This window comes from Leptosomus discolor, chromosome 2 (assembly GCF_034619465.1).
Source record: "Leptosomus discolor isolate bLepDis1 chromosome 2, bLepDis1.hap2, whole genome shotgun sequence".
Taxonomy (NCBI): domain Eukaryota; kingdom Metazoa; phylum Chordata; class Aves; order Leptosomiformes; family Leptosomidae; genus Leptosomus; species Leptosomus discolor.
Genome location: NC_141392.1, coordinates 17,691,763 through 17,715,213, shown reverse-complemented (window position 1 = coordinate 17,715,213; position 23,451 = coordinate 17,691,763). Strand labels below are relative to the sequence as shown.

The window sequence follows — 23,451 nt, the reverse complement described above, 5'->3', positions numbered from 1 at the left end:
CAAGGCACACTCTTGGCTTTGCAAGAGCGAATGCCCTATGAATTACATAATAACGCTATGTAAAGTACTAAGTAGCCTTCAATTTGACCTTGTTTCTTACTTAGTTATTTATTATCCAAGGAAGAAAACAAGGAAAGGAGGAGTTGTTCTTCATATTCCACAATTCTGCCTTTCCAGTGCCTCTCTTCAGGTTGTAAAAATTTCTATGGAATGCCACAGATGTTATTTCATAACCTCTAGGAAATAAAACAGTGGTTTGGCTGGCAGAGATAAAGGAAAGAAAAAATGCACATATATTACTGATTAATTAGAGAGAGAATGTGGTTTGCTCAGAACAGGAAAAATAAAGTTAATTTAAGTACAGGAGCTTCATTTTGGCTGTTCTCTTCCAAAGGTATTTTATCAAATTACTGCTGCATTGCAAGATCCATCTAGCATTGCCAGCAGAGTGCATCCTCACCTACAAGGGCAGCATTGGGAAGGGCAGTGTTACACACAGCACAGAAGTGTCATCTCAGAGGCCATGATCACTCACAACCACAGAAACTTGCACAGTTATAGATGAGCCCATATCAAAATTCCCAAAACCAGAAGCACATTTCCAATCTATGCTTCACAAATGGTTACAGTCTAGGTTCATTCCCTGATCTTTTAGGGGTTTGAAAAGTGTCGGTTTCTGTTGAGTGGCCTGCCGCTCTTCCTAGGGAAAAATCCAGAGAGAGAGTTTGCAGAAGAGCAGGGAAACAGTGGTACAAGGCTGGTGTAGTAGAGTTTTGAGCAAGGAAAAGACACTACAATTCTATTATACAAAACAACAAGCATAGTTAGTGCTGGATTTTGAAAGGGTTTGGGGTGAAGGGGAGAGGCAGATAATTCGAGATACAAGAGTTTTTAGAGAGTACCAAAGGAACAGCAGAGTAAAGGGGCTTTCCCCTTCCTATTAAAAGCTAACATTCCTGCGTAAGCTTAGCCCTCTGAGCAAGTTCAACTCCTCCTACTAGCTAAGAGCACATTAGACACCTCCTTTGGGAAAATCCCAGGCTTGCTATAAGCTGTACGATAACAAGACATGAAGAGTGTTGAAAGTGCTCCAGTGCAATGGTGCTCCAGAAAGAGGCAGGCTGGGACAGTCTGTAAGGAAAAAGCCCTGTTTCCCGCACTCAAACTTACTTGAAGGCTGCGACAGCCACCACAGTTGTCAAAATAGTATTCCTAGTCTCCTTTCCTCCAAATCCTCCTCCCATTCTTTTCACTCGAACCACAACACGATTTGAAGGGACTCCCAATGCATTAGCAGCAAATTCCTAAAGAAAAACGGAACACCAGAACACGTGCGGAGCTGAGCTGGTGTTGAGAACTAGATATTCACACATTGCCTTTCTGCAACCACTGCAAGAGTGCAAATACTCTGTTACACTGCAGGTCCTATTGGTCCTGCAATTGGGTTTGATGCAATTGGAACCAATAAGCCAAGTATTTAATCTCTGAGGTGGGAAGGCACTCAGTGCTTCAGCAGACAGCACCAGATTCAGGAAGAAACTGACATGAGATGAGTAAACCAAGACATAGGTCTCATTTAGCACAGGGTTTGACATCTGTACCACTCTGTCCATTCTCCTCACTCTATCATGAGATCTTTGGACAGTCCTCTTCGTAGCCCTCTGCTGGACTCTCTCCAATAGTTGTCTGTCTCTTGAGCTGGGGAGCCCAGAACTGAATGCAGTACTCCAGATGTGGCCTCACCAGGGCAGAGTAGACGTGGAGGATAATCCCTGGTGACAAAGATGTGCTGCCAACAGAAACATCTCTGTCATCTGGAAGTGGATTCAGGACACCAGTAGGATGGATATGGACTTTAGAACCCACACCCAGCTCTAAGCCTACGTGGTTTTTTTATTCAAGACAAGATGGGACCAATGGTAAAACAACCATTTCTCTAGTCTGCAACTGAGAAACAAATGCCTTTTAGGTAGCAGGTCAAGGAGACAGTACCTGTGTCTTCATTAGGTTTTGGGTCGACACAAAGAGTTCCATCTCACCATCTTCCCCCTTTGGCACAGCCACAGTACAGTGAGTTTCCAGATAGAAATGCTCTTGCCCACCAAGGTACATCTCTCCTAGAAAATCGAAAGAAATGCCCCAAAGACAGGGTGTCCCTGGTGTTACAAGGTGTCTCCCATCATGTGCTGCCTGCAATCTACTGCCCTTTTGACATGTGTTAAATGACAATCTTTTGCACTGCCCAGCACTGGATACCCCATGCCCCGCTCCACTTTCTAGAAATCTTCAGTCCAAAACACAAGTGGCTAGCATTTCAAAAATAAGCCCGCACACCATGCCATTGACCCAGCATCCCTTAAGATACAGTGTTTGGTGCCTTTCAGACTGCCCTGATAACACCACTGAGATAAAAATAAATCAAGTATGGTCTAGTCGAGCAGGTCAAATACAAGGTTACCCACTTTGAAACAGGGGAACAAAAATAGAAACCCAAAATGCCTTAAGAAGATCTAACTAGGAATCAATTCTCTGTCATTGTATGTGGCTCTTTCCCAGGACATCTTATCTGACAGGGCTGAGGGTACCATTTCCAGTCATGCTACACACTATTAAATGTCAGAATCAACCTCCTCTCAGTCATGGCCCTGGTCTATCCAGCTGCCAGAAAAATTAATATTCAGAGCAGTTCTCAAAATCCTGTTCCTCTCTTCGTTTTATTCAATTCAGCAACAACAAAACAGCTGCCTTCATTAGGTAGATCAGTGAGAAATGCACATTTGTGTGAGACAACGCCTACTCTGATATGTAGCAGGGGCCTTTCTCTTGTTTCCTTGAGGGGGTTGGCCTGGCATTCATACAATATTACGGCCTTTTAAATAACGTATTCTTCTAGCTCAGAACAATATCTGCCTTGCCTAGCACAGAGTTTTCATTTTGTATAGTATAGTACACTATAAGAAACAGTTAACAATACCTTATGGCACCTTTGAAGTGCCAGCACAAATAGCTGACTGCAGAGGAAAGTCTCAGCAATGCATACCAAAATATAAGAAATTACAGACCTGGAAATGGGTGTTTCAGTTAAATAACCTCCCTTCGCCCACAGGGAGGTAGGGGGGGGGGGGGGGGGGGGGGCGGCAGAAGGGAGGGGAGCGTGCTTCTCTCTGATTTCCAAAAATAATCCCTTCATACCAGGCTTTGTGTCTGTAACTGGTTTAACTTCCCTCTCAGATCTGTAAGAGGGATACAGGACCCTCTTATCAATATAGTTCTCCAAAGGTCTGATGTTTGAGACTCTCTCAGGAGGTATTGATTGATGATACATACACCAAGCAACAACATGGGTCTGACACAGTATTCCAGTTCACAGCTCTGAGACTCTTCCCTCCAAACTCATAGGGGTTTTAAGAAATTGTTGATAATTGCCAAGTTTACACATCTCCACAACCTGCTTGGCAGACTCCAACTGAATGAAACCAAGCAGCACACCAAAAAAAACCCCATCCTCAAAGACAGACCAACAATCAACGATGAGAAAGTGTTACAGGGCAGTGCCATGTGCTTCAAGACAGCTACAGCCACCAGTGTTCATGGATTGGATTTTCAGATGCATGTATGACTGTAAGATTCAAACCACTCTGTCTGAAGAGGGAAAAGCTCCTATATGGATAAATTTCAGGGGCAGAGGGGAAATCACTTTGTAGAATATCTGCTTAAGAAAAATGTGTCCTCACGTTGGGAGAGAGTGTTTACAGGGGTACAGCTGGGACCATCCAGTTTGAAACTGAAATTAAATCTTTCACAAGCTATTTGTATATAAAGTTAGTTGAAACTTAATATGAAATGAATTTAGCCCTGCAAGCCTTACTTTCATGAGTTCAGTATCATATGCATAAAATGGAGGCTTGACTTCTTCTGTCACAAACTATCCTATTTTAAAAAATGTATTAATGCTTATTCTCACCTTCCAAAATGTGATCAGATTCTTCAAATCCTTTCTTCACGTCTCCCTTATTAATCCTCTTTATAGACTTAAGAAAGGACTGTTTCTCAATAGCTTCCTACAAAACATAATGACATAATGAAATTTTTGTGGAAGTGGAGTGAAAACAAAGCTTCCTCTGACTGAAGAAGAATTATCCAAGATAAAAAGCACGAGAACTTATCAGACACTAACTATGGTAACAGCTGAGTGACTTGACTTAAAGCAGTACAAAATTTTTGGCAATACAGCAATTTCACAATAGACACCATAATTGGACAATCTTAGATAGCTCCTTGTGACGCAGTTTACGTTACAGACCCAGAACTTCAAGGTCTGTAGCCACCAGAGCTATGACTTACAACTTATGTTAACTACAGTCTGTGGCCCAGAAGGGGGGGAAAAAGGGGAAGGGAAAAAAAAAAAAAAAAAAAAAAAGAGAGATAAAAAGAAAAGAGACAGAAGCAGAAAATGAAATCTCTCAGACAGGATGGGAACTTCTGCAGAAATAGTTCACTTCTGAGCTAATATACATTAGTCTGTCCTGGAAAATTTTACAAACACTTTTCACTTTTGCCAAAACTGAAACTTTCCATAATGGGGAAAAAAAAAAAATAACACACAACCCAAAAAAAAAACCCAAAAAAACCCCCGAAAAAAACACAACACCAAAAAACCCCAATAACACAGAATGATCAAACAACAAAAAAATCAGCACATTTTTGGCTCCACTCTCATCTTTACTGGTTGAATAAACAACTAGAAGCCTCAGAAAACAAAAAGATTTGGCATGTTGTTTGTGAACCCACAAAACATACAAAACCTCTGTCCACAGATGACAGTACCAATGTCTGTACCAGACAACGCACGGACTCTTTGTATTTGGCATTGATACAATTCACATTAAAAAACACATGGCATGAAATACTGACCATTAAAAGAAATTAATTAGAATCCCCTAGTTCTAATTTCTCCCCAATAAGAATGGTTTCGTATACTTTTTTGCTCATTTCTAGATGTGAATGCACTATCAGATATTATCATTTGCTTTTACTGTCACCTAAGGAAATCCTGTCAACAAGTCTTTTAGTCAAAAAAAAAAAAAAAAGAGGCATGAAATGATCACAAATTGTTGACATTAATTTCTTCAGCTTTGAGAAAAGACACCTAAGGGCATGTCCATACAGTCAGTGAAAATGTTCACAGTGGAGAGTGAATTCCGGAAAATTAATTTCATCAGCTTAGAAACTAGACAAGTGGTCTGCAGAAATCTCAAAGAAGCGGTGCAGTAACAGAGCTAGAAGAGACATTTTCACACCCTATTATTGAGTGTTACAAATCTGAGAATGAAGAATGAATGAATGCCAATGAAGCCAGCAGGGTCATAGCAGAGAATATTGAAAGAAAGCACCTGTGGGTAAGGATGTAACTCACAGTAATCTTTTAATTTAAACGAATTTGTGCTGAGCACAATATATCTACCAGAGTTTGGTTCATTTGTTTTAGCTTTAAATAACACAGAACAAGTTATTGTATTCCCAACCAGTACTACATCAAAGGTGTGTTCTCTTTAAATATAAATATACAAATTATTTCTTCTATCTATATCTTGCTGGACCCACAAACACTAATAACACATGTGGCTAAATAACGACATGTGTGAGAATAGAAGTTAACTAGACGTCAAGGGGTTCTAAGCTAACTGCAGAAGCAGGTCTGAGCTACCTTACCTGAATTGTGACAATAGGTTTGAGTTCTTCATACTTAATCTTCACAGCTTTAGCTGCTCTTCTGGAATGTTCTTGTGTGTCCGCAAGAACTGCACCGATGATGTGACCAACACAAGTGACCTACAGGCAAGATTAGGACCCAACATCATTTGGTATGTATACACACAGTAACCGAGAGGCTCATGATAATTCTCTTCATCTATTCCTTTTGTGCCGTTTTTCATCTGTTCATTCAGACTGGTCTATTAAAACCAGTCAAGGGAAAATGATCACAAGAAAATTTGGACAGTAACTGCGTGAGTGAACCTGTCCTACTGGTCTGCAGCTTAGAGAATAATGCAGATAACAGAGGAGAGGGGCATAGGGCAAAAGGACTCAGGCCTTATGGAATTTAGCACCAAGATTTCTATTGACTCCAGCACAGTTAGGATTTATATATCACTGTATAAGGTAGAGTACTTCACTGGACAATATGCGAAATCTTATCTCCTGAGCAGTGTGATTGAAAAAGGCTATTTTTAAGCACATACCACATCCTCAGCAAAGACAGTCTCATCATTAGCGATTCCAGTGATGTTACTGCCAGGAACATCCTTGGCGGAGACAAAACACACAAACCCAGGAACACTCTGGGCTTCAGAGGCATCTACAGAACTAAAGAAAGAAAGAAGGAGAGGCAGTATTATTATTTGTCATTTTTCTTTTTTTCTCAGCACTTACAAGATACCAATACATTTTCAGGTCTGATTCCCTGAAGTCTGGCTATGCAAAAGAGGAGGCGTTTGTCACATGAATAGTGTGTGAGAGCAATGCAGAAAGGGCAACATATTAGACTGAAATAATTTAGTATCTATATGATAATCTGAATCCTGACTGTGATTCTGATCACCAGTCTGCTTCTTTGGACTGTACTGTATCATACACCTTTTCCCTAAGACATATCTGAACTTGATTCAATGCCACATGTAAATATCCCTTGACACCCTTTACCAAAGACAGATTAGTGTTAGTGATTGTGTGCCTCCACTGTCTTCTTAGCTGCCATGATTCTGTGAAGGCAAGATTCTTCGCTGTCTATTGATAAACATGAAATTTTACTGCAGACACATATCACCTACCGTGGGTTCACCTCTAGAGAAAAACGTGGCTGTGAGTCAGGGAGAAGTTGTTGTGTATCAGTCACAAAAAAGCTGCAGGGTATTTAAAAGAATGCAAAAGAAACAATGCTCCAAAAGACAAAAAGTTTCATGAAAAGCTTTCTTTGGTAGTCAGCAAAAGTAGTATCTAACCAAAATGCTTGTCTGCTTGAATCATAGAGAGATTTAAAACTAAGTGACGAGCAGGACAGAAAGTCAGCAGAAAAGTGCAATTTAATTTCACTTTTATATAGAACAGTTCATTAAAAAAATGTATTACAAAAATCTTTCAAGCTCCTTTTGCAATATTTTGTACACTGGCTATGTAAATGGCTTGCTTTACAAGGGAACTGTCGAGAATAGAAAAGCTGTGGCTTTGTTTCTGCTAGCTGAAAGATTTATTGTCTTCTGTAAATTGCTGCAATTTTTTCAGCATGCTTGTTTAGATTCCTGAAACTCTGATACAAACTGTGCCTGAAAGTAGATGTTTATGCATCCCAGTGAACTACAGACTTTTTTAAAAAGACATTAAATGTATGAATGAACTTTCTCACATGAACTCTCAGCAGGAACTGAAGACAATGCTATTTTTCTTTGGAAAGTTCACTTTCCCGTGCTTCTGCAGCAATGCCCCAGAAACAATCCCCTAACAGTTTCCCTCAATTAGAAATACAGAGTTGGATGATTTCTAATGTACACTTGGTGGTCAAAATCTGACTTGGGTGAAGTGGAAGTTTTCAGAGCCAGTATTTTGACCAACAAACCCATAGGCCGAGATACTTCTGTCACTTGATGAAATGTTCTGCTTCCTCCTCTACAGAACAATACAGGCTTACAGCTTGAAATGTGAATGAGCAATGCAAATACAAGAGAAGGTGTACAGCAACCTATAGAAAATACTGCATATTGTGGTCACAGGCATAGATCTGATGCTTCCTCTACTGCCCCATCTGCGCTAGCAGTAGTAACAACGCTTATGTATTTGCAGCACTCTTCAACGACCACGTTGCAACACTTAAGATTTAAATACAATGACAGAGCAATTTCTTTCATAACCTGGGAGTCAACTAGGACATCTGTGCATCCATGACCACCATGCTGCCTGTCCCGTGTTAGACCACTGTGGGAAACCTCTGGACAGGAAGCCTACATAAATAGGAAGTATTGCCTGAGTAGGAGCAAACAGCACATTGCAAGGCTACTGGAGATGACATGAGGCAACGTAACACAGAGTGTCCTCCATCAAAGTGGTTGAGGGCAGATGAGAGCTTGCAGGGCCACCACAACGTAAGCACAATTAGCAACTGTGGGGGACAGTGAGTCCCACAGTATAACAGCGTTAAAACTCATATGAGAGTGTAGATGGCATTACCTGCCAGGATAGGCCTTTCAGAGTTGGTTAGTCACTATTGTTGTAAATTATGCATCAGTCATGCCTTGCATGATGTTTTCAGAGACAGCTGCACACCCAAATACTGACTTATCCACCTTTTTACAGCACAAACAGGTCTACATCTAATAGCTGAAGCTAACTCACACAGGACTGTTATGCAAAGGGCTTGATCAAAGCCAGTGCAAGCAAACACCACGCAAGGCAAAAACCAGAAGACAGTAGACACACAGCTGACTCACCAGCAGAAGTGCTGTGGTGGAACTGCACGTTACAACCTACAATTTTTTAGGCAGATAGGAAAGAGAATGTTCAAGCTGCATGCTCTGGTTAGTGATTAAAATTACATCTCCTCAGGCATTGTGGTGCTCTCCTACTCTGCTCCTTTTTAATCATGCGTGTTTGAGTGTAAGAGATGGGACTAGCAAGAAGGTTGCCTAGGGCCGAGGGCTTTGTGCTTCAGCAAAGCTCCAAGTTTGGTTTTAATTCCCTCATATTCTCACCAACACAGACTTGCAAGGCAGCTGTAACACATAGAGATCACCTCCATGTAACAACATACAATGACCTGGAGTTCCCACAAATGCGAAAACCTTTCCCTCACCTGCAACTTGGCAGGTCAACGTTTTCTAAGCCACCAGGCACTGGATGCTTCCAATATCTGAAACTCAGAAGCAACACTTACAGGATCTTAGCGTGGGCTTTGGTGCTGGTCACCAGAGTTAGATACAGCTCATTCTCATAGTGAGGGATGTCATCACAGTAAACAGCTTCTCCACACGCTTGTTTGGCTGCTGAAACGTGCATCAAAGGCCGGCCCACCATATCTTCAACTGCCTGCCCCCTGGGTACTTCCTGGAGTAAAACACACGACTGACTACTGCTGCTTAGATTGTAGGGGACAGAAGCATTGATGGGAGAACAAAAGGCACCTTGAGACATTCTAGTGAGACAGGGAATGGGCTGGGGGCTGCAAAGTGAAAGGGATTTGGGGTTTGAAACTGCTATGGAAGAGAAGGGTTTCACGTGACGCCTTGTGTAAAAGGTTCCAGTTCTGAAGCTAGCTTCTACTCTCAAAGCTGAAGAGAACAGGTCATTAACAGAGAAACAAGGAAGAAGGCAACATCCTGAATCTGAATCCTGAGAGATGCAAAGAAAGGCAGGCTGTAACTGCAGAAAGCAGAAGGGCAATTTCAGTTTGAATATGGAGCTGGCTGCAGGAGGAAAGTGCTACCCACAGGGATTTTATGAAGCTGTAGGTGTCAGGAACAGTCTTGGGCAAGGACAGGAAAGAACATTGTATCCTAAAGCAAGGAAGGGACTAAGACCCAAATACAAGCCTCAGGAATGGCATTAGATAAATTCATGTATTGCCCATACTCAGGGAGACAACAACATAAGAAGCACAGTTTGAGATACAGAAAAGTTTGGGTCTATATCATGCAGGCACTGCTACTTACTTGGAAGAGCTGGGCATTTGCAATGGGATCTTTGTGAAACAGCTCTGTAGCACTGACATAGTTCAAGGGGACAGGCTCACACAGGTTGTTCTGCCAGAGACATATTAAAGAACAATCATCTTCCCTGCCCGTCCCTTTCCCACGTTCACCAGTGGCCCAGGATATTCTTCCTTCTCCATCCTCCAGTGAATATAATTCATCTTTTACTGGGTAAAAGGCAAACAGGGTTCAAAATAATAGCCACAGACCCACACTAGCAGTTGTACTGCAACAAAGGGGATAAGTCCAGGAATCCTCCTGTGAACCCACATATCAGCATCCTTCCACAGCAAGGTGGGGATGCCACGAGGAAGCAAATGGGAAGACAGTCACTGTCGTGCAGGTAAGGAATAGAGTAGCTCTGGTAGCTATTGCAACACAGTTTGTTATCACATACAACTGCTTGAATCTGACCCCTCGCCATGCCTTCCCCACCAAGACAGCACATATAGGTCCTGCTTCCCCGGCAGCACTCACATTGCCATTGTGGTTCTTGCTCAGTTTCTGAAGGACCGTCAGGTAGAACTTGAAGAAGAAGCTGAGTGTGAGTGTGCGTCGGAAATCCACCATCCCGCCAGGTGCAGAAGGGGACAGATCCATCTCGCCTGCCAGTAAGCGGCAGGCATCCTGCAGCAGCTTCTCATTCCAGTCTCTGCAAGGGAACAAAGGTAACACAAAGCCCTGGCTCAGCCCTAGATATCACTGGGGCAGACTAACTCTTCCAAGGTAGCAGCCTCATAAACTCTCAAGAAACAGCCACCTGTTCTGTCTACGTTTACAGTACGTGTGTCAGCTCTGCTCTCATCTTGGGCTCCTGTCAACTTTTCTAAAGATGTGGCAAAGCTATTAAATGATAAGAGCACAGATCTCTTGGTCCATTTTGGAAGAAAATCCGTTTCGTAGGTCTTGCCCACTTCAATAGATGAGTGAATTTAGCAAGGAAATGGCTCTCTGAATGAGACTGACATAGATCTTCGAGGGTAAGGAGTACTGGAGGAAACAAGGCATCAGACAAAATGCAGACTACTGCAAAAGCATAACTACACTTCTTCCCCTTTCTCCTTTTGTGTGCTATCAGAGAGGATTTAGGGTATTTGAACAGCACCGTTCCATTAGACTGCCTTTCCATCACACAAAAATTCTTACCTGCCAGTGAGCTCCTTGCAGGTTTTTAGTGCCAGGACAGTTGTAGGAGCCATTCCCCCATAGCTTAGTTTTATCTCCTCCACTCGGCTAGTGCCATCTTGGAACAGGACTCTCATCCCACAGGTCACAATGGCAATGTCATCCTCCCGACGAGAAGCCTGCTTGAAAGCTGAGAAGTATTCACCCTGGAAGACAGGAAAATATTTCCTTATTCTGTACCATGGCATGCTCTGGAGTACAAATATGGACAAGCTGTTAAGCTGTCTCTACATGGGTGAGCTGTTCCAGGGAACTGTATCTAGTTGATTCATCTTGCAGGGCCAAGCAGGACATGTTTGTTCAGGCAGCACTGTATATTTTCACACGATTCAAAGATTAATTCTAATGTATTAGATCAGTGGTTATTAGCCAACCTAGGACTGTGTGGGAAATGAGCTTTGACAGAGATCTGCTCATACCTGTCACATTTTTTCCATAACTTGAGAGGAAGAACCAGGACAGATTTTTTGGTATATAAACAAGCTCACAGTTCCTCATCAACTTTCTTTCTCCCAGGCTGCTAAGCTGGAAGCCTAATCAGTAAAACTCATATCCTAAACCCCTTCCCTTCACAGGTCTTTGAACTCTGCAAGAACTGAAATCAATAATCACAAATGTCTCTCAGTTGTAGAATAGACCAGACTAAGTAACATAAGACAATTTCAATCTGTTACTGCAAATACACTTCTCAGTAACTATCCTGAATCCTCTGCTGGCCTCCACAGAGCAAGGAAATTCTTTTAAACGTACCAGCAACTACAATTCACAAAATTCAGCAGCTCTCCTGTGAAAAGCAGCAGTGAATATGAGATTAACACTCTACCAGTATACACTGAGTGATGGTGTCACCCTGAGGTTACAGTACAGTCAGTTTTTCCCCTTGCCTGTCCTGCAGATTATGACAAATTGCTGTTCAGGCATCCTGCAGACTAAGAGAGGAATCAGATCCGATGTCTTCGCACAGCCCTTCTGGAGAGTTTTCTGCCAAGTTTCTTCTCTAATAGCTTAGCCAAGTGACTCTGCACAGCAATCTGTTCCATTAATTTTTTCTAATCAGAAGTGGACAGCGATTCTTTCATTATCATAAAGAACAATTCCTCTATTGTTGGCAGTGAGAACAGTTTCACAAGAGGCCCCTTTTTCATGTGTCAAGAACTCGTTACTGGAGATATAACTGAAGGGTGTGTTTCATTTCCTGAATTCAAGTAGTCAGTGGGCAGCCAGCAGATAATAGCAGAGGAGCATCAATAGCATCCTCCCAATGACGACATTCTGCAACTCTGTTAAACCAATTAGCTTTCAAAGAGGAGTGAAAGAAGCCTCTTCTCTTACTGTGCACTTCAGAGAAGATTTCCAATAACATGATTGCAACAAAAGGGTACATTTGCCTTCATTCCTCACAAGACACCTTAGTTTTCTTGGTACAGAGTCTTGTGGGAGAAAAGGCGCTCGCTATTTTTCCTCACTAGGAGTGTAGGTAACATAACCATCACACCAGCTGCCCATGTCTGCCCTACCTCTTCGTAAAACAAGAGAGCACATTCCCTCTCAACCATCACAGCGAAAGTTTCTAGGTGTTAGTTATTCTCACAGGGAAACCAAGAAACCCTTTCTCTTAAGGGCTGAATATTAGACATCTAGATTAGTTTCCCCTTCTGGACAAGATGCAATATGAGGCAGGAGCACATTAAGAAATCCACAAGCTCTGAAATATTCATAAGCAATATTCACAATTGCAAAAATATTGTTTCCGTGTCAATTTTTTTAGTCCACCACCACAAAATATAGAGATCAATAGTGGATGAAGGTTGGAGGACACTAATTTAAGGGCTGAAGCAAGACTTCACAACAGCTTCATGTCTCTTCAGCAGAGCAAAAAATTGTTATACTATGAGCCTCTGATGGCAATACTGAGCAAACAGTTAAGATTGTTTTCCAAAGATAGAAATACATAGGCACTGTGTTGCCAGGCTTTTTCTCTTTGAAAACCAGTAAATATCTATGTGATACAGAATATTATTATCATAAAAAATAAGTAACAGTGACAAATGTGACAGAGAAAGATGTGTGCAAGGGAAAGGACATGAAAAACTGATGGTCACTAAGTGAGTAATAATGCAAGTGGTGCATAATGGTTGTGAACGTTATCTGGAACACAAGGAATGATTTTACAGTCCAGAAGGGAAAGAGGGTTGTTAAATAAACAAAATATCCTGTTCTAGGAATGCCTTGTTATATACAAAAAGCTAAGCAGTATTCTTTTCTGGAACCTGTTCATATTTTATCTTTAATTCACCGAGCTGTTTCCTTTTCTAAATACTGTCTTTGCTCAGCTGCAATCCCCTTACAAAAAATCTTGATTCCCGGAATATCTTAAATATCTGACACACAAACTAGTAGGAGAAAAAGGTGTTACCTCTGCTCCCTTAACAGTCGCTCCATGAGAAAGCCTATCCTGAGCTCAGTCCCCACAGAGTAACACTGAACCATCAAACCGCTGAACTACTTTAGTCTAATTCTTCCTGTTGTTTGGCCAGTCTTACCCTTGGTGTGACAAGTCACACCAATCCAAGAGGTAACATCAGTTTTAGACAAATGTAAAAGAAAAAATTCAGTCTAGCTGTGTGCTGACACAACCCTGCTTCCAGTTGTGAGGAAATCACAGTTCCAGAAGACTTTGCCTCCCACATGCCAGCACCTTCAGACATCCCATGAAGAACTTTAGTCTCCCTGACTTCATGTTTGTGAGCAAAGATCAGCCAAGAAACCATGAAGTAGAGAGTTCAAAAGTTGTTTTAGTTTTTCAGGTCAATGAGCTGCATATAACCTAGGGATGAAGCCATTGCCCGCTGGTAAACATTTGTTTTGTGAAATTGCCCTATGACTGTCATATTGATGGAGGAATATGATGTTTTCCATTGACTACCTCAAGCATGCTTTTCGTTTTGGCAAAAAGCAATGCTTCCTGCAATTATCACAAGATCAAAGAAGAATCACTCAGATGGAAAAACACCGTAAATAAAATAGCTGTGTTCCCTTAATAGTTAGGTACAAAAATCAGAGAGGATAGACAAAGGTTTTCATGATTCTGTCCCGTAACATGATGGCATTTCAAGTAAATCACTGTTTTCCATTTATAAAGAAAATGTGTCACTACACTGTGAATCCTTGCATCTTGTAACTTGTAGCCTCAAGCCCTAAAAAAGTAAATACCTTCACAGCCATAAAATTAGAGTCTGATGTTCCCAGCCCTAAAGGGAAAAAAAAGAGAGTTTTACCTCTTAGACACTAAATCAGTTATGGTTCATGCTGCTACAGAAGAGAACTGTTCATTGTTCTATTAAAAGGAAGTTTTGCAGGCTCATTTGACGTTGCAAGTTCACATTGACAAAAGGCCCTAATAATCAGTCCTTGTGGACGCAGGAAAGCAGGATAAGACGCTTCCTTATGAAGCAGGAACCTTGGGAACCTTAACTTCGCTTTGCTTCAGGAACAGCTAGCATCTTTGCTGTACTATTTTGCAAACAGAACCTAGATCTCTGGGAACATCACTCTTTCACCTTTCACCATTACCGAATGCACTCAAAAAGCTCCAGACAAAGTGAAATTTGTATTTCTTGCACTAGAAAACTTCTTTGGCTTACTGTACTTTATCAGAGAGCGTACCTCCCCTCACTTGTTAAAAAGTGTATCTTGCTAGATTTTTATCAAATAATTTACTTGCTTCCTTGTCCGCTTGGGACCACGTAAGCACGTGGAGGTCAGTCTCCAAGGAAATCAGTGCCTAACATTGAAAACTACACTCAAATAACATCATTTTAGCTCCATGGACATTGAAGTCTTTTCCTACAAGCTTACCTTCTTGCTGTAGGGTATTTCAACAGAGAGAAGTATTTCTTCGGGCTTAACTATTGTCTTTCTGTATCCAGTGAAAAACTTCTCATCCATCATGATAGTCCTTTTGCCCTCTGTAGAGCAAAAAGAGATCAATGGTGGATGAATGAATAACTCAGATGAGGAATGTCAATAATACGCGTGAATGATCCTTCAGCCTACACAAATAACTTTCGATACGATATCAGTTTTCATTTTTCCACCCTCTTGCACCAAATCAGGAAGGATTTTCACAGATTTACTTTGGTCCTTATGGAACCTATGACAGCTTCTGCCTACACGTGAAGTTTTATTTGCACAGAAACTGATCAAAGAGACCTCCCTCCTCCTTCATCTAATTAAAGCTGAGCCTCCAGGTGAACTAGTTTCCAACATCCCCATGTAATTTCTGCTTTCCCATTTCATTTGCCTGCACACAAACCAGTACAAGAGAAAGTCACTGATCAGACAGTCCACTTACTCCAAGGATCCTATTTCAAAAATATTCTTCCTAACAGTAAATACAAATTCAGACATTTGGCTTTCTTCATAGGAAACAAAACATGTTTCAATCTTTATGTGTAAAATCCACAAGGATCAAAGTATGATACTGACAGAAACAATTACTGTTTCTCATGAATAGACATCTTCAACCAGCTCCTCACAAGACATACACAGTACTAGAGACTCATTCTGGCACAGCAGTTCAAAATTCTTTAGGAAGCCAACCTTAGGCCTAGCCTTAAGACTTCAGCCTCAAAAAGGGCAAAATCCCTGAAGACTCAGACTAAGCCTATTTTACGTAGTGTTAACTTCCATTTTCAAGTTCTGACCTGACCTAACAATCCATGGCAGAAGACTGTTGACTATCCCACTCTCCTCAGCATTACAAGAAAATGTACGTAACTCACCATTTGATATCAGAGTCAGTTTGCTTCCACTTGCCATTAACACAGGATTTAAGTCAGAAATCGGGCTTGCTGTCATTATGTTCCCACCAAGAGCCTAGAGTGATAATATATGCATCAGATACATATTAAAAAAACCTGAAGATATAGCCAAAGCATCTTGTAATCCTGCATTACTCCATACTCTGTGCACTACAGGTTAGCTCTGCTTGAGTTTGGTTTGATAAATCCTTTTTTCTCACCCAGCAACTTTAGGCCTTTAATGAAATGGGTAAATGTAAAACCCATGAAATCAATTGCTGTCCCAGTCAATACTAATGTTTGCCTGAAATAGTTTTAGGAACAGTCTTTGGGTAATGCATCAAAACTACGTTATGCTCAAACCACATATGCCCAACAATGCCAAAATTCAATTGCTGCAATTAAGGGAAAATCCATGAAAGTATGGAGTATCTTTTCAGTAACATTCAGGAACCCAAGTTTTTAGGCTGTGTTTGGCAGGTTGGTTCATCTGCTTGCTTGATATTCCTTTCTTTTAGTATATGGAGTTTGAACACACTGAACTCACCTCCTCTTTCCTTTAAAAGTAGAGGAAAATTTGCCAGGTCTCATGCCTTAACACTATGATACCGTAGTTGTGCTGGAAAAAATCTACACACCTGTTTCATTGAAGTTTGTCCAGCACTCTAAATACATGTTTTGTTAAATTAGTCAAATCTCACTACAGATTTCCCCACTTATCCTGATAACAGCAATTCAAGACGTGGACAACTGCCATGTTTCCCTTCCTTGCTAAATCTGTGGTACCAGTGTAGCACAGACACCAGCTGAGACCAACGTTGCTATCAGTTCCTGGGGTTGGTTTATGTGTACTAGCTTCTTTGCCTAGGTTTGCAAATGTTCTCGTGTGAGAAGCACAAGGCACACCAACACTGGATGAGGCAGGCCAGGTCCTCAGACTGAGGTTTCAAATCCAGTCCCTGATGCTCCCGAGTCACTTACAGCAACATTCCTGATCTGTGGCCCTGCGAACCACCGCAGCTGTTCTAGGACAGCCTGGAAGACCTCTGTTTTGTGAGGAGGAAGCTCTGCAACCACTTTTCTCAGCACCTCCTCTACTGAACTCAGGGTACAGGCAGCACCAAAGGTGACTCCTGTAAACAAAGAAATGAAAAGAATCATTGTTCTCCCAAACATCAAGGTGCAGGAGGATGGTTATAACTGTATCTACAAAGCTTAGATGCCACTGAGTGTAACGGGTCTGCGTGGCAAGGTTTTGGTGGTGAGGGGTTACAGGGATGGCTTCTGTATGAAGTTGCTAGAAGTTTCCCCTATGTTGGACATAGCCAATGCCAGCCGGCTTTAAGATGGACCCACTGCTGGCCAAGGCCGAGCCCATCAACAACAGCGTTTTTCACCTCTGTGATAACGTATCTAAGAGAGTGAAAAAGTTGTTGCGCAGCAGGAATTGCAGCGAGTGAGAGGAGTGAGAATGTGTGAGAGAAACATCCCGCAGACACCAAGGTCAGTGCAGAAGGAGGGGGAGGAGATGCTCCAGGCGCCGGAGCAGCGATTCCCCTGCGGCCTGTGGTGAAGACCATGGTGAGGCAGGCTGTCCCCCTGCAGCCCATGGGCGGTGGAGCAGATGACTGCCTACACCCCATGGAGGGCCCCCACGCCGGAGTAGGTGGATGCCTGAAGGAAGCTGTGACCCTGTGGGAAGCCTGCACAGGAGCAGGCTCCTGGCAGGACCTGTGGCCTGTGGAGAGAGAAGCCCACGCTGGAGCAGGTTTGCTGCCAGAGACCACATGAGGGGGCTCACGCTGGAGCAGTCGGTTCCTGAAGGACTGCACACCATGGAGGAGACCCACGCTGGAGCAGTTCGTGGAGAACTGAACCTGTGGGAAGACTCACATTGGAGAAGTCATGGAGGACTTTCTCCCATGAGGGGACCCCACATTGGAGCAGGGGAAACGTGTGAGGAATCCTCCCCCTGAGGAGGAAGAAGCAGCAGAAAACAACAGTGTGATGAACTGACACCAACCCCCATTCCCTGTTTTCCCCCCTGTGCTGCTGGGGGGGAGGAGGGAGGAAAATTGGGATCAAAGTTACACCCGTGAAAGAAGGGAGGGGTGGGGGGAAGGTGTTTTAAGATTTGGTTTTATTTCTCATTACTCCTCTCTGAGTTAATTGGTAATAAATTACGTTTCCCTTCAGTTGAGTCTGTTTTGCCCGTGATGGTAAATGCTGAGTGATCTCCCTGTCCTTATCTCAACCCTACAAGCCTGTTGTTCTTTTTTTTCCTCTCCTCTCTCCTGTCCAGTTAAGGAAGGGGAGTGATAGAGGGGCTTTGGTGGGCACCTGGCATTTTGGCCAGGGTCAACCCGCCACACTGAGTTTAATTAGACAGCAGGGTTTAGAGAAGATATTTGGTCACACTAGATTATTTTGTGTGCACCGCGTGTAAACTTTTTTACAGTTTAATTTTTTACAGTTTTACAGTTTAAAATTACATCCTCAGAACAAAATTCACCCTTAAATCACAGCTCATGGTGATACTGTCTCTCACATGACAGTAAACCATGGCCCTTTTGCCTCTTTCGAAATAAAAAGATTGCCCACTGAAACCCATTAATAACCCAGTTAATACACTTAAAACAACATGCAAAGAGATAAAATGCCTAATACATCCTCTACTGAAGGCCCTCTTTGATTCATAAATTATTTTAATGTATCAGTCGATTCCCTGCATGGGAGAGGCATTAATACATAAGGAAAGCAGGTTTTGATCTGGGGATTTTCCTTCATATCCTCTTTATTACTCTGTGAAGAAGTTCCTCCATACTTCACAGGCATTCTGCCTCTTTTTTGCTCACCTGTTTCAGTGTGCTGAACGACATTCATTTCAGAGATCCATGCTGGTGCTATTATCACTGGATACAACATATTCTTCAATCTCATCTCAATACCTTAAGGAAAAGTAAGACTCCTTCAGTTACACACAGGTGACAGACAGTCTAAGTTAACTGTTTGACAATGAGATGGCAGCAGGCCTATTAAAAAGTCAGTTCATTGACCATCTGTTACACAGATTATATAAGGTCACAGAGATACCGAACTGTTTTCCTCTAATACAAGAATTCTCTAGGGAAGTTTTAGAGACTCTTTTCTAGGCTTACAATAACCTAAATACACTGTTTAGTACTTGTGTAACCAGGCTATTGTTGTACATAATCCTTCAGGAAAGAACAACAAATACAATGAACCATACAAAGTTTAGGGATCATCTCCTGAACCAGTTGCTCAGGACAACAGATTTACTAAATGCATCTGAACTCTCCTCCTCAGCACTTATATTTGCAGGAGTATATATTTTTGGGGAAAAAAACAGTAAGATTTCAAGTCTTGAGAGTTTACTCACTGAAAAATCTTTCAAAATGGAGGTTTCACAGTTGAATTAATTTGATTATGAGGACGTTTACACTGTGACACTCTCCTCTTCTCAAAATTCCACGAAACTAGCACAAAAGCTCAGAGGTCTAGATAAGCATTTTTTCCCCAAACACAGCAAAGAACAGGGGAAAACGTTCACTGTGAGATTAATCTACCTCAGAGGAAAATTTGTTCCTACATACAACCTGAAGATCAAACAGCTATTTATTTAACAGCAATGGCATGAAGGAGGTTTACATTTGCACTATTCTCACAAAATACTCCATGGAAAGTTTTCCAACTGCTCATAATGAGCATCAGCTTTTCCTCTTACCCACTTCTGTGTTCCCCACAACGAGCCTGGCATTGGGGTACTGGGATTTGAGAGCCACCAATTGCTTGAGAGTTGTAGGCTGGATCCACATCACGCGTTCGCCTTTGAAACACAGCTGTTTCTGCTGTCTGTTACTCTGAGTCTGCAAAAGTGAATTCAGATAGAGCTCAGGCCCTACATCAAGCCAAGAATCCTTGCTCACATCCTTCCCATATGCTGCTCATGCCTATGCCAGGCCAGGCTCCGTCTTAGTCAAGTTACTGACAGGTGACTGTGATATCCACACCATTGCTGGCTGTTCACCATTCCCCATCCTTCTGCTAGCAGTGACGAGAGTCTTTTTCATGCTGACAAGTTTTCCCTTCCTGATATTGCCAGGTGCATCCTGCTGCCACAACTCCCTAGCAAGACCTCTGCCACAAAGCTCCATCTGACAAAAGTTCCAGGAGATGCCCATGGTTTCAGCCATCTCAGAAGTAATGGGGTTTGCATTCTCATCTCACTGCAAAAATATCAGTCTTTAGCACTGCTGAATTTGAGTTACCAGCTGTAAGGCCAGATTCTGGTTCCCTTTTTGATTCCTTCATCCAGTGACTGAAGAAAACAGACTAACATGGCTGCCTCCCAGCAGCATCAGATCAACCCTTAGGTAGGAGAATGTCATAGAGAAGAAACAGAGGGAACCCATCTCAAGCTAAATATATATTATGCTATGTTCTATGAGAACTTATTCATGCTGTAGCTCATGACACATTTAGGCTGGGTGCAGCAGCAGAACTAACGTTTGAATTTCAGTTGTTTGTTAAATGTGAAGGAAGCTGTAAACATGTCATGGGCTGGACTGGATTCCCGGATGCAACACATTTGCTTAGGGGAAAACTACTCCAAAAAAGACAGGAATGAAATATGGAGAGAAACTAATCTCACCTGACTTTTGATGTCAGTGTGAGCCAGCCAGCTTCCACTCCTGCTACACTAAGTGGAGAGAAGCTGGTGCTTTCAGGAAGTCATCTAGTTGAAACATATTTAGCTACATCTCATAGCTCGTACTCATCTTCCTACACTATAAAGGGAGCACAGGCAGTTAGCTCAGTTATAGCTGTATTTAATGTAGAAGTTCACAGCTGACCTAGCAAATTGAAATCTAGACATCAGCAGCTGTTCCACCCGTGGATAGGCAATGACACGAAAGAAAGGCAACCCAAGAGCAGGCATATATGGTGAGAAACAGAGAGGAAAGCCAGCCAGATGAGGCAGAGATTCGGCCTGCATATCTTTCAAGCCACCTGGCTTAAAAGCCTTCCCTTTACAAAACAGGGAAGCATTCATGTCCATACTGCTTCTTTTATCAGCAGCCATCCCTTGCACTGCCGTTCCCTCAGGGCAGAGACACCAAAGACCACTCAAACCCTGTGCAGAACAACAAAACCAATGACCAACGTACTATTTATTTTTGAATGAACTTACCATTAACTCTGGTGGGAAGATTGGCTCCTGTGTAGGGTCTAATGGCTGGAACTCAGAAGAATTGAACAGGCTGGAAGACATCATTGTCTATGACAGAGAAAATGCAAATGGCTGGGCAGCAGAGAAGAAAGCTATCTACATACAACCCTAAGTCGTTCCTCTTTCCAGTTCACTGTTTTATGGAGCAAAGAATGGCAGACACAGTGAAAAGTTGCCACCTGATCCAGCATTTCAGGTTCTTCAGTTATATTTTTCTGATCACAATGCATGTCTGGTCAGAAATGTAAACCTGAACACATTAAGAGGTTTTCACCAATCAAGTGACATCACTTTCACATTGGCACGTTAAATTACATCAAAGGTACTTTTTCTGAGGTAAGATCAGCATAAAACATAAACTAGACTAAATGGTGTGGAGAAATGCTAGGCTTCTAAGGTCGTTATGCCCTGGACAGAGCAAGGACGAGAGCTGAGCAACTTGTTCATCTGGCAAAAAAAAACAGCGAAAGGATAAGATTGCTGTTATCTGCTTCTCCCTTCCACAAACCTTGTCAGGGGAGATAACAGCTGAAAGAAGGAACCTTGTGGTGGCAAGACGGCTCTGTTTTGGCACAAAACTCTGAAGGCTACAATGCCCTGGAGTGAAACGTTTGCTTAATTATCTAGAAAATTAGTATTACAGTTAACACCCCTGCTTATTTCTATATGTATATGACTATGTCACTCAACTCTCCACCTAAATCATGCTATATGTAACCCATGGGAGAGGAAACAAAGAATTAGAGAATAAAAAGAGGAAAGTAAGGGGTAAAAATTGGGAGAAACGGACTGAAGATCTGGAAGAGACGGTCAGTGGGCTGTGCCCCTCTTCCTCCACCCAACATAGGGACGCCTTCTTGGTAAGAATTGCACCTTCACTCCTGGCAAAGAATACCCAGGAAAATTTGGCCAGCATTATTATAGCACATTAGCACTATTGCAGTAAGTGCATTTATCAACTGCAATTCTGCACCTGTTCTATCTGTCACCTTAACAAATTACCTGTACTTGCAACTTTGCAAAACTGCTTCAGTGAAAGTCCTTGAGAGGGCTCTGACAGGCAAACATCACATCCTTACTCTTAACACGAAAATGGCTTTGCATAAACACAGCTAAACTAAAAGCATTGGGCTTCAGCACAGAGGAGCCAGAGGTAAGTCTTCAAAACATCAGAAACAGAGGAAAAACTAATAGTTGAGAGGCATCTTACCACATTGTCTTCTTTTCCATTCATGCAGCAGCCTGGACCATTGGCTTTTCCTCCACAGCAGCCTCCATTCTGAAGAAGAAACAAGCACGCTTCAGCTACTCTACACAAAGTCAGAACATCCCAACTTTTACAGGATATATTCCTGCACTTTCATCAAGCCCTGGATCACAGAAATTTACAGTAACATTTTTCGTTAATAAACTACTTTGACAAAATGACTCCAAGCAGTCTTAATTGCTGGAGTATTCTGCGCAACACTGGGTGCTTCCTAACGCAGAATCCACAGGAATTAACTGGAATTTCCCAGCAAAGAATTTCATTATATTCTCCCTTTCCTAAATTCATTTTATACTGACACTACCTTATGTCCTAATTCCTTGGGTTTGTCCCTCCCTTGCTTGTATCTCAACTGGTATATAAAATGCAATTAACTTTTTTCCTCCAGATATTCCAAAAGGTTCCAATTGTACAATTTATTAGAATGGTGATTAAATTATTTAATTCATCATTGGACTGCAAAGTTTAGGAAGGATCATGCTGGGGAATTAACTTGGTTTTAGATCTGTTTTCACAGAAAGATGGATCACTTCATCAATATACCAGAAGCTGGTAAGACATTGCTTACAGCTGTCACCATGCTATTTCACAGAAGTGTTGTAACTCACAGATTCAGAAGGGACATACCTAGCTCACTACTGTAAAACCTGTGTCATGATAGCTAGTCATGCTAACCAGGACATACGCAGTCACAGTGTTTTACAAGACAGACATTCAAACCAGCTCAGACAGCTCTGAATATCTGCACCACAGCAGAGCTAGAGAGGTGACTAATGCATCAAAACTCTAATACTATCTTGCAAGTTGAGGTTATGGCTTTTAAAATTCAGCTTACCATGCTATTTTCCCTCTCACTACGACAGCATCCAGTACCATTGGCTACTCTGCCACAGCAATTCAAATCCTGTGGGGATAAAAACTGTTCTGAGAAAAACATGAAGATTCTGAGGAAATTAAGTAGACTTGATTCCCTTTTAAGAGAAATTGATCACGCATTTATTATCTCCAAAGTAGAAATAGGAGATGGAAGGTGCCAAGCAAGCAGATGTTTCCCTTGCCAACAGAAGGCAGTATCCTGCAGTGTGATGGCTAGGTCATGTCCAGCCTACTGATAGACCTCTTGTTCTGGTTTAGAGCTACTCTGACCATTCAGCCAGGATCTCTGGTCCAGCTGGAGCTGTGAAGAGATACCCAGAAGAAAGGGACAGC

At 42.1% G+C, this 23,451-nt stretch overlaps 1 protein-coding gene across 1 annotated transcript in view; it reads right to left on the bottom strand.

The window, feature by feature from the left end:
* The window catches only part of XDH (xanthine dehydrogenase), a 52,113-nt gene that overhangs the window by 13,967 nt on the left and 14,695 nt on the right, over positions 1 to 23,451 (bottom strand). Inside the window, exons 7-23 of the mRNA XM_086460666.1 lie at positions 23,078 to 23,146; positions 22,186 to 22,254; positions 20,937 to 21,023; positions 19,470 to 19,611; positions 18,580 to 18,672; positions 16,706 to 16,857; positions 15,707 to 15,800; positions 14,781 to 14,890; positions 10,884 to 11,068; positions 10,215 to 10,389; positions 9,699 to 9,788; positions 8,924 to 9,093; positions 6,243 to 6,366; positions 5,713 to 5,832; positions 3,965 to 4,061; positions 1,993 to 2,117; positions 1,171 to 1,304 (exon numbers count right to left, since the gene is read on the bottom strand). Of these exons, the coding sequence (XP_086316792.1) occupies positions 1,171 to 1,304; positions 1,993 to 2,117; positions 3,965 to 4,061; positions 5,713 to 5,832; positions 6,243 to 6,366; positions 8,924 to 9,093; positions 9,699 to 9,788; positions 10,215 to 10,389; positions 10,884 to 11,068; positions 14,781 to 14,890; positions 15,707 to 15,800; positions 16,706 to 16,857; positions 18,580 to 18,672; positions 19,470 to 19,611; positions 20,937 to 21,023; positions 22,186 to 22,254; positions 23,078 to 23,146 (2,036 nt within the window). The remainder of the gene's footprint in view (positions 1 to 1,170; positions 1,305 to 1,992; positions 2,118 to 3,964; positions 4,062 to 5,712; positions 5,833 to 6,242; positions 6,367 to 8,923; positions 9,094 to 9,698; positions 9,789 to 10,214; positions 10,390 to 10,883; positions 11,069 to 14,780; positions 14,891 to 15,706; positions 15,801 to 16,705; positions 16,858 to 18,579; positions 18,673 to 19,469; positions 19,612 to 20,936; positions 21,024 to 22,185; positions 22,255 to 23,077; positions 23,147 to 23,451) is intronic.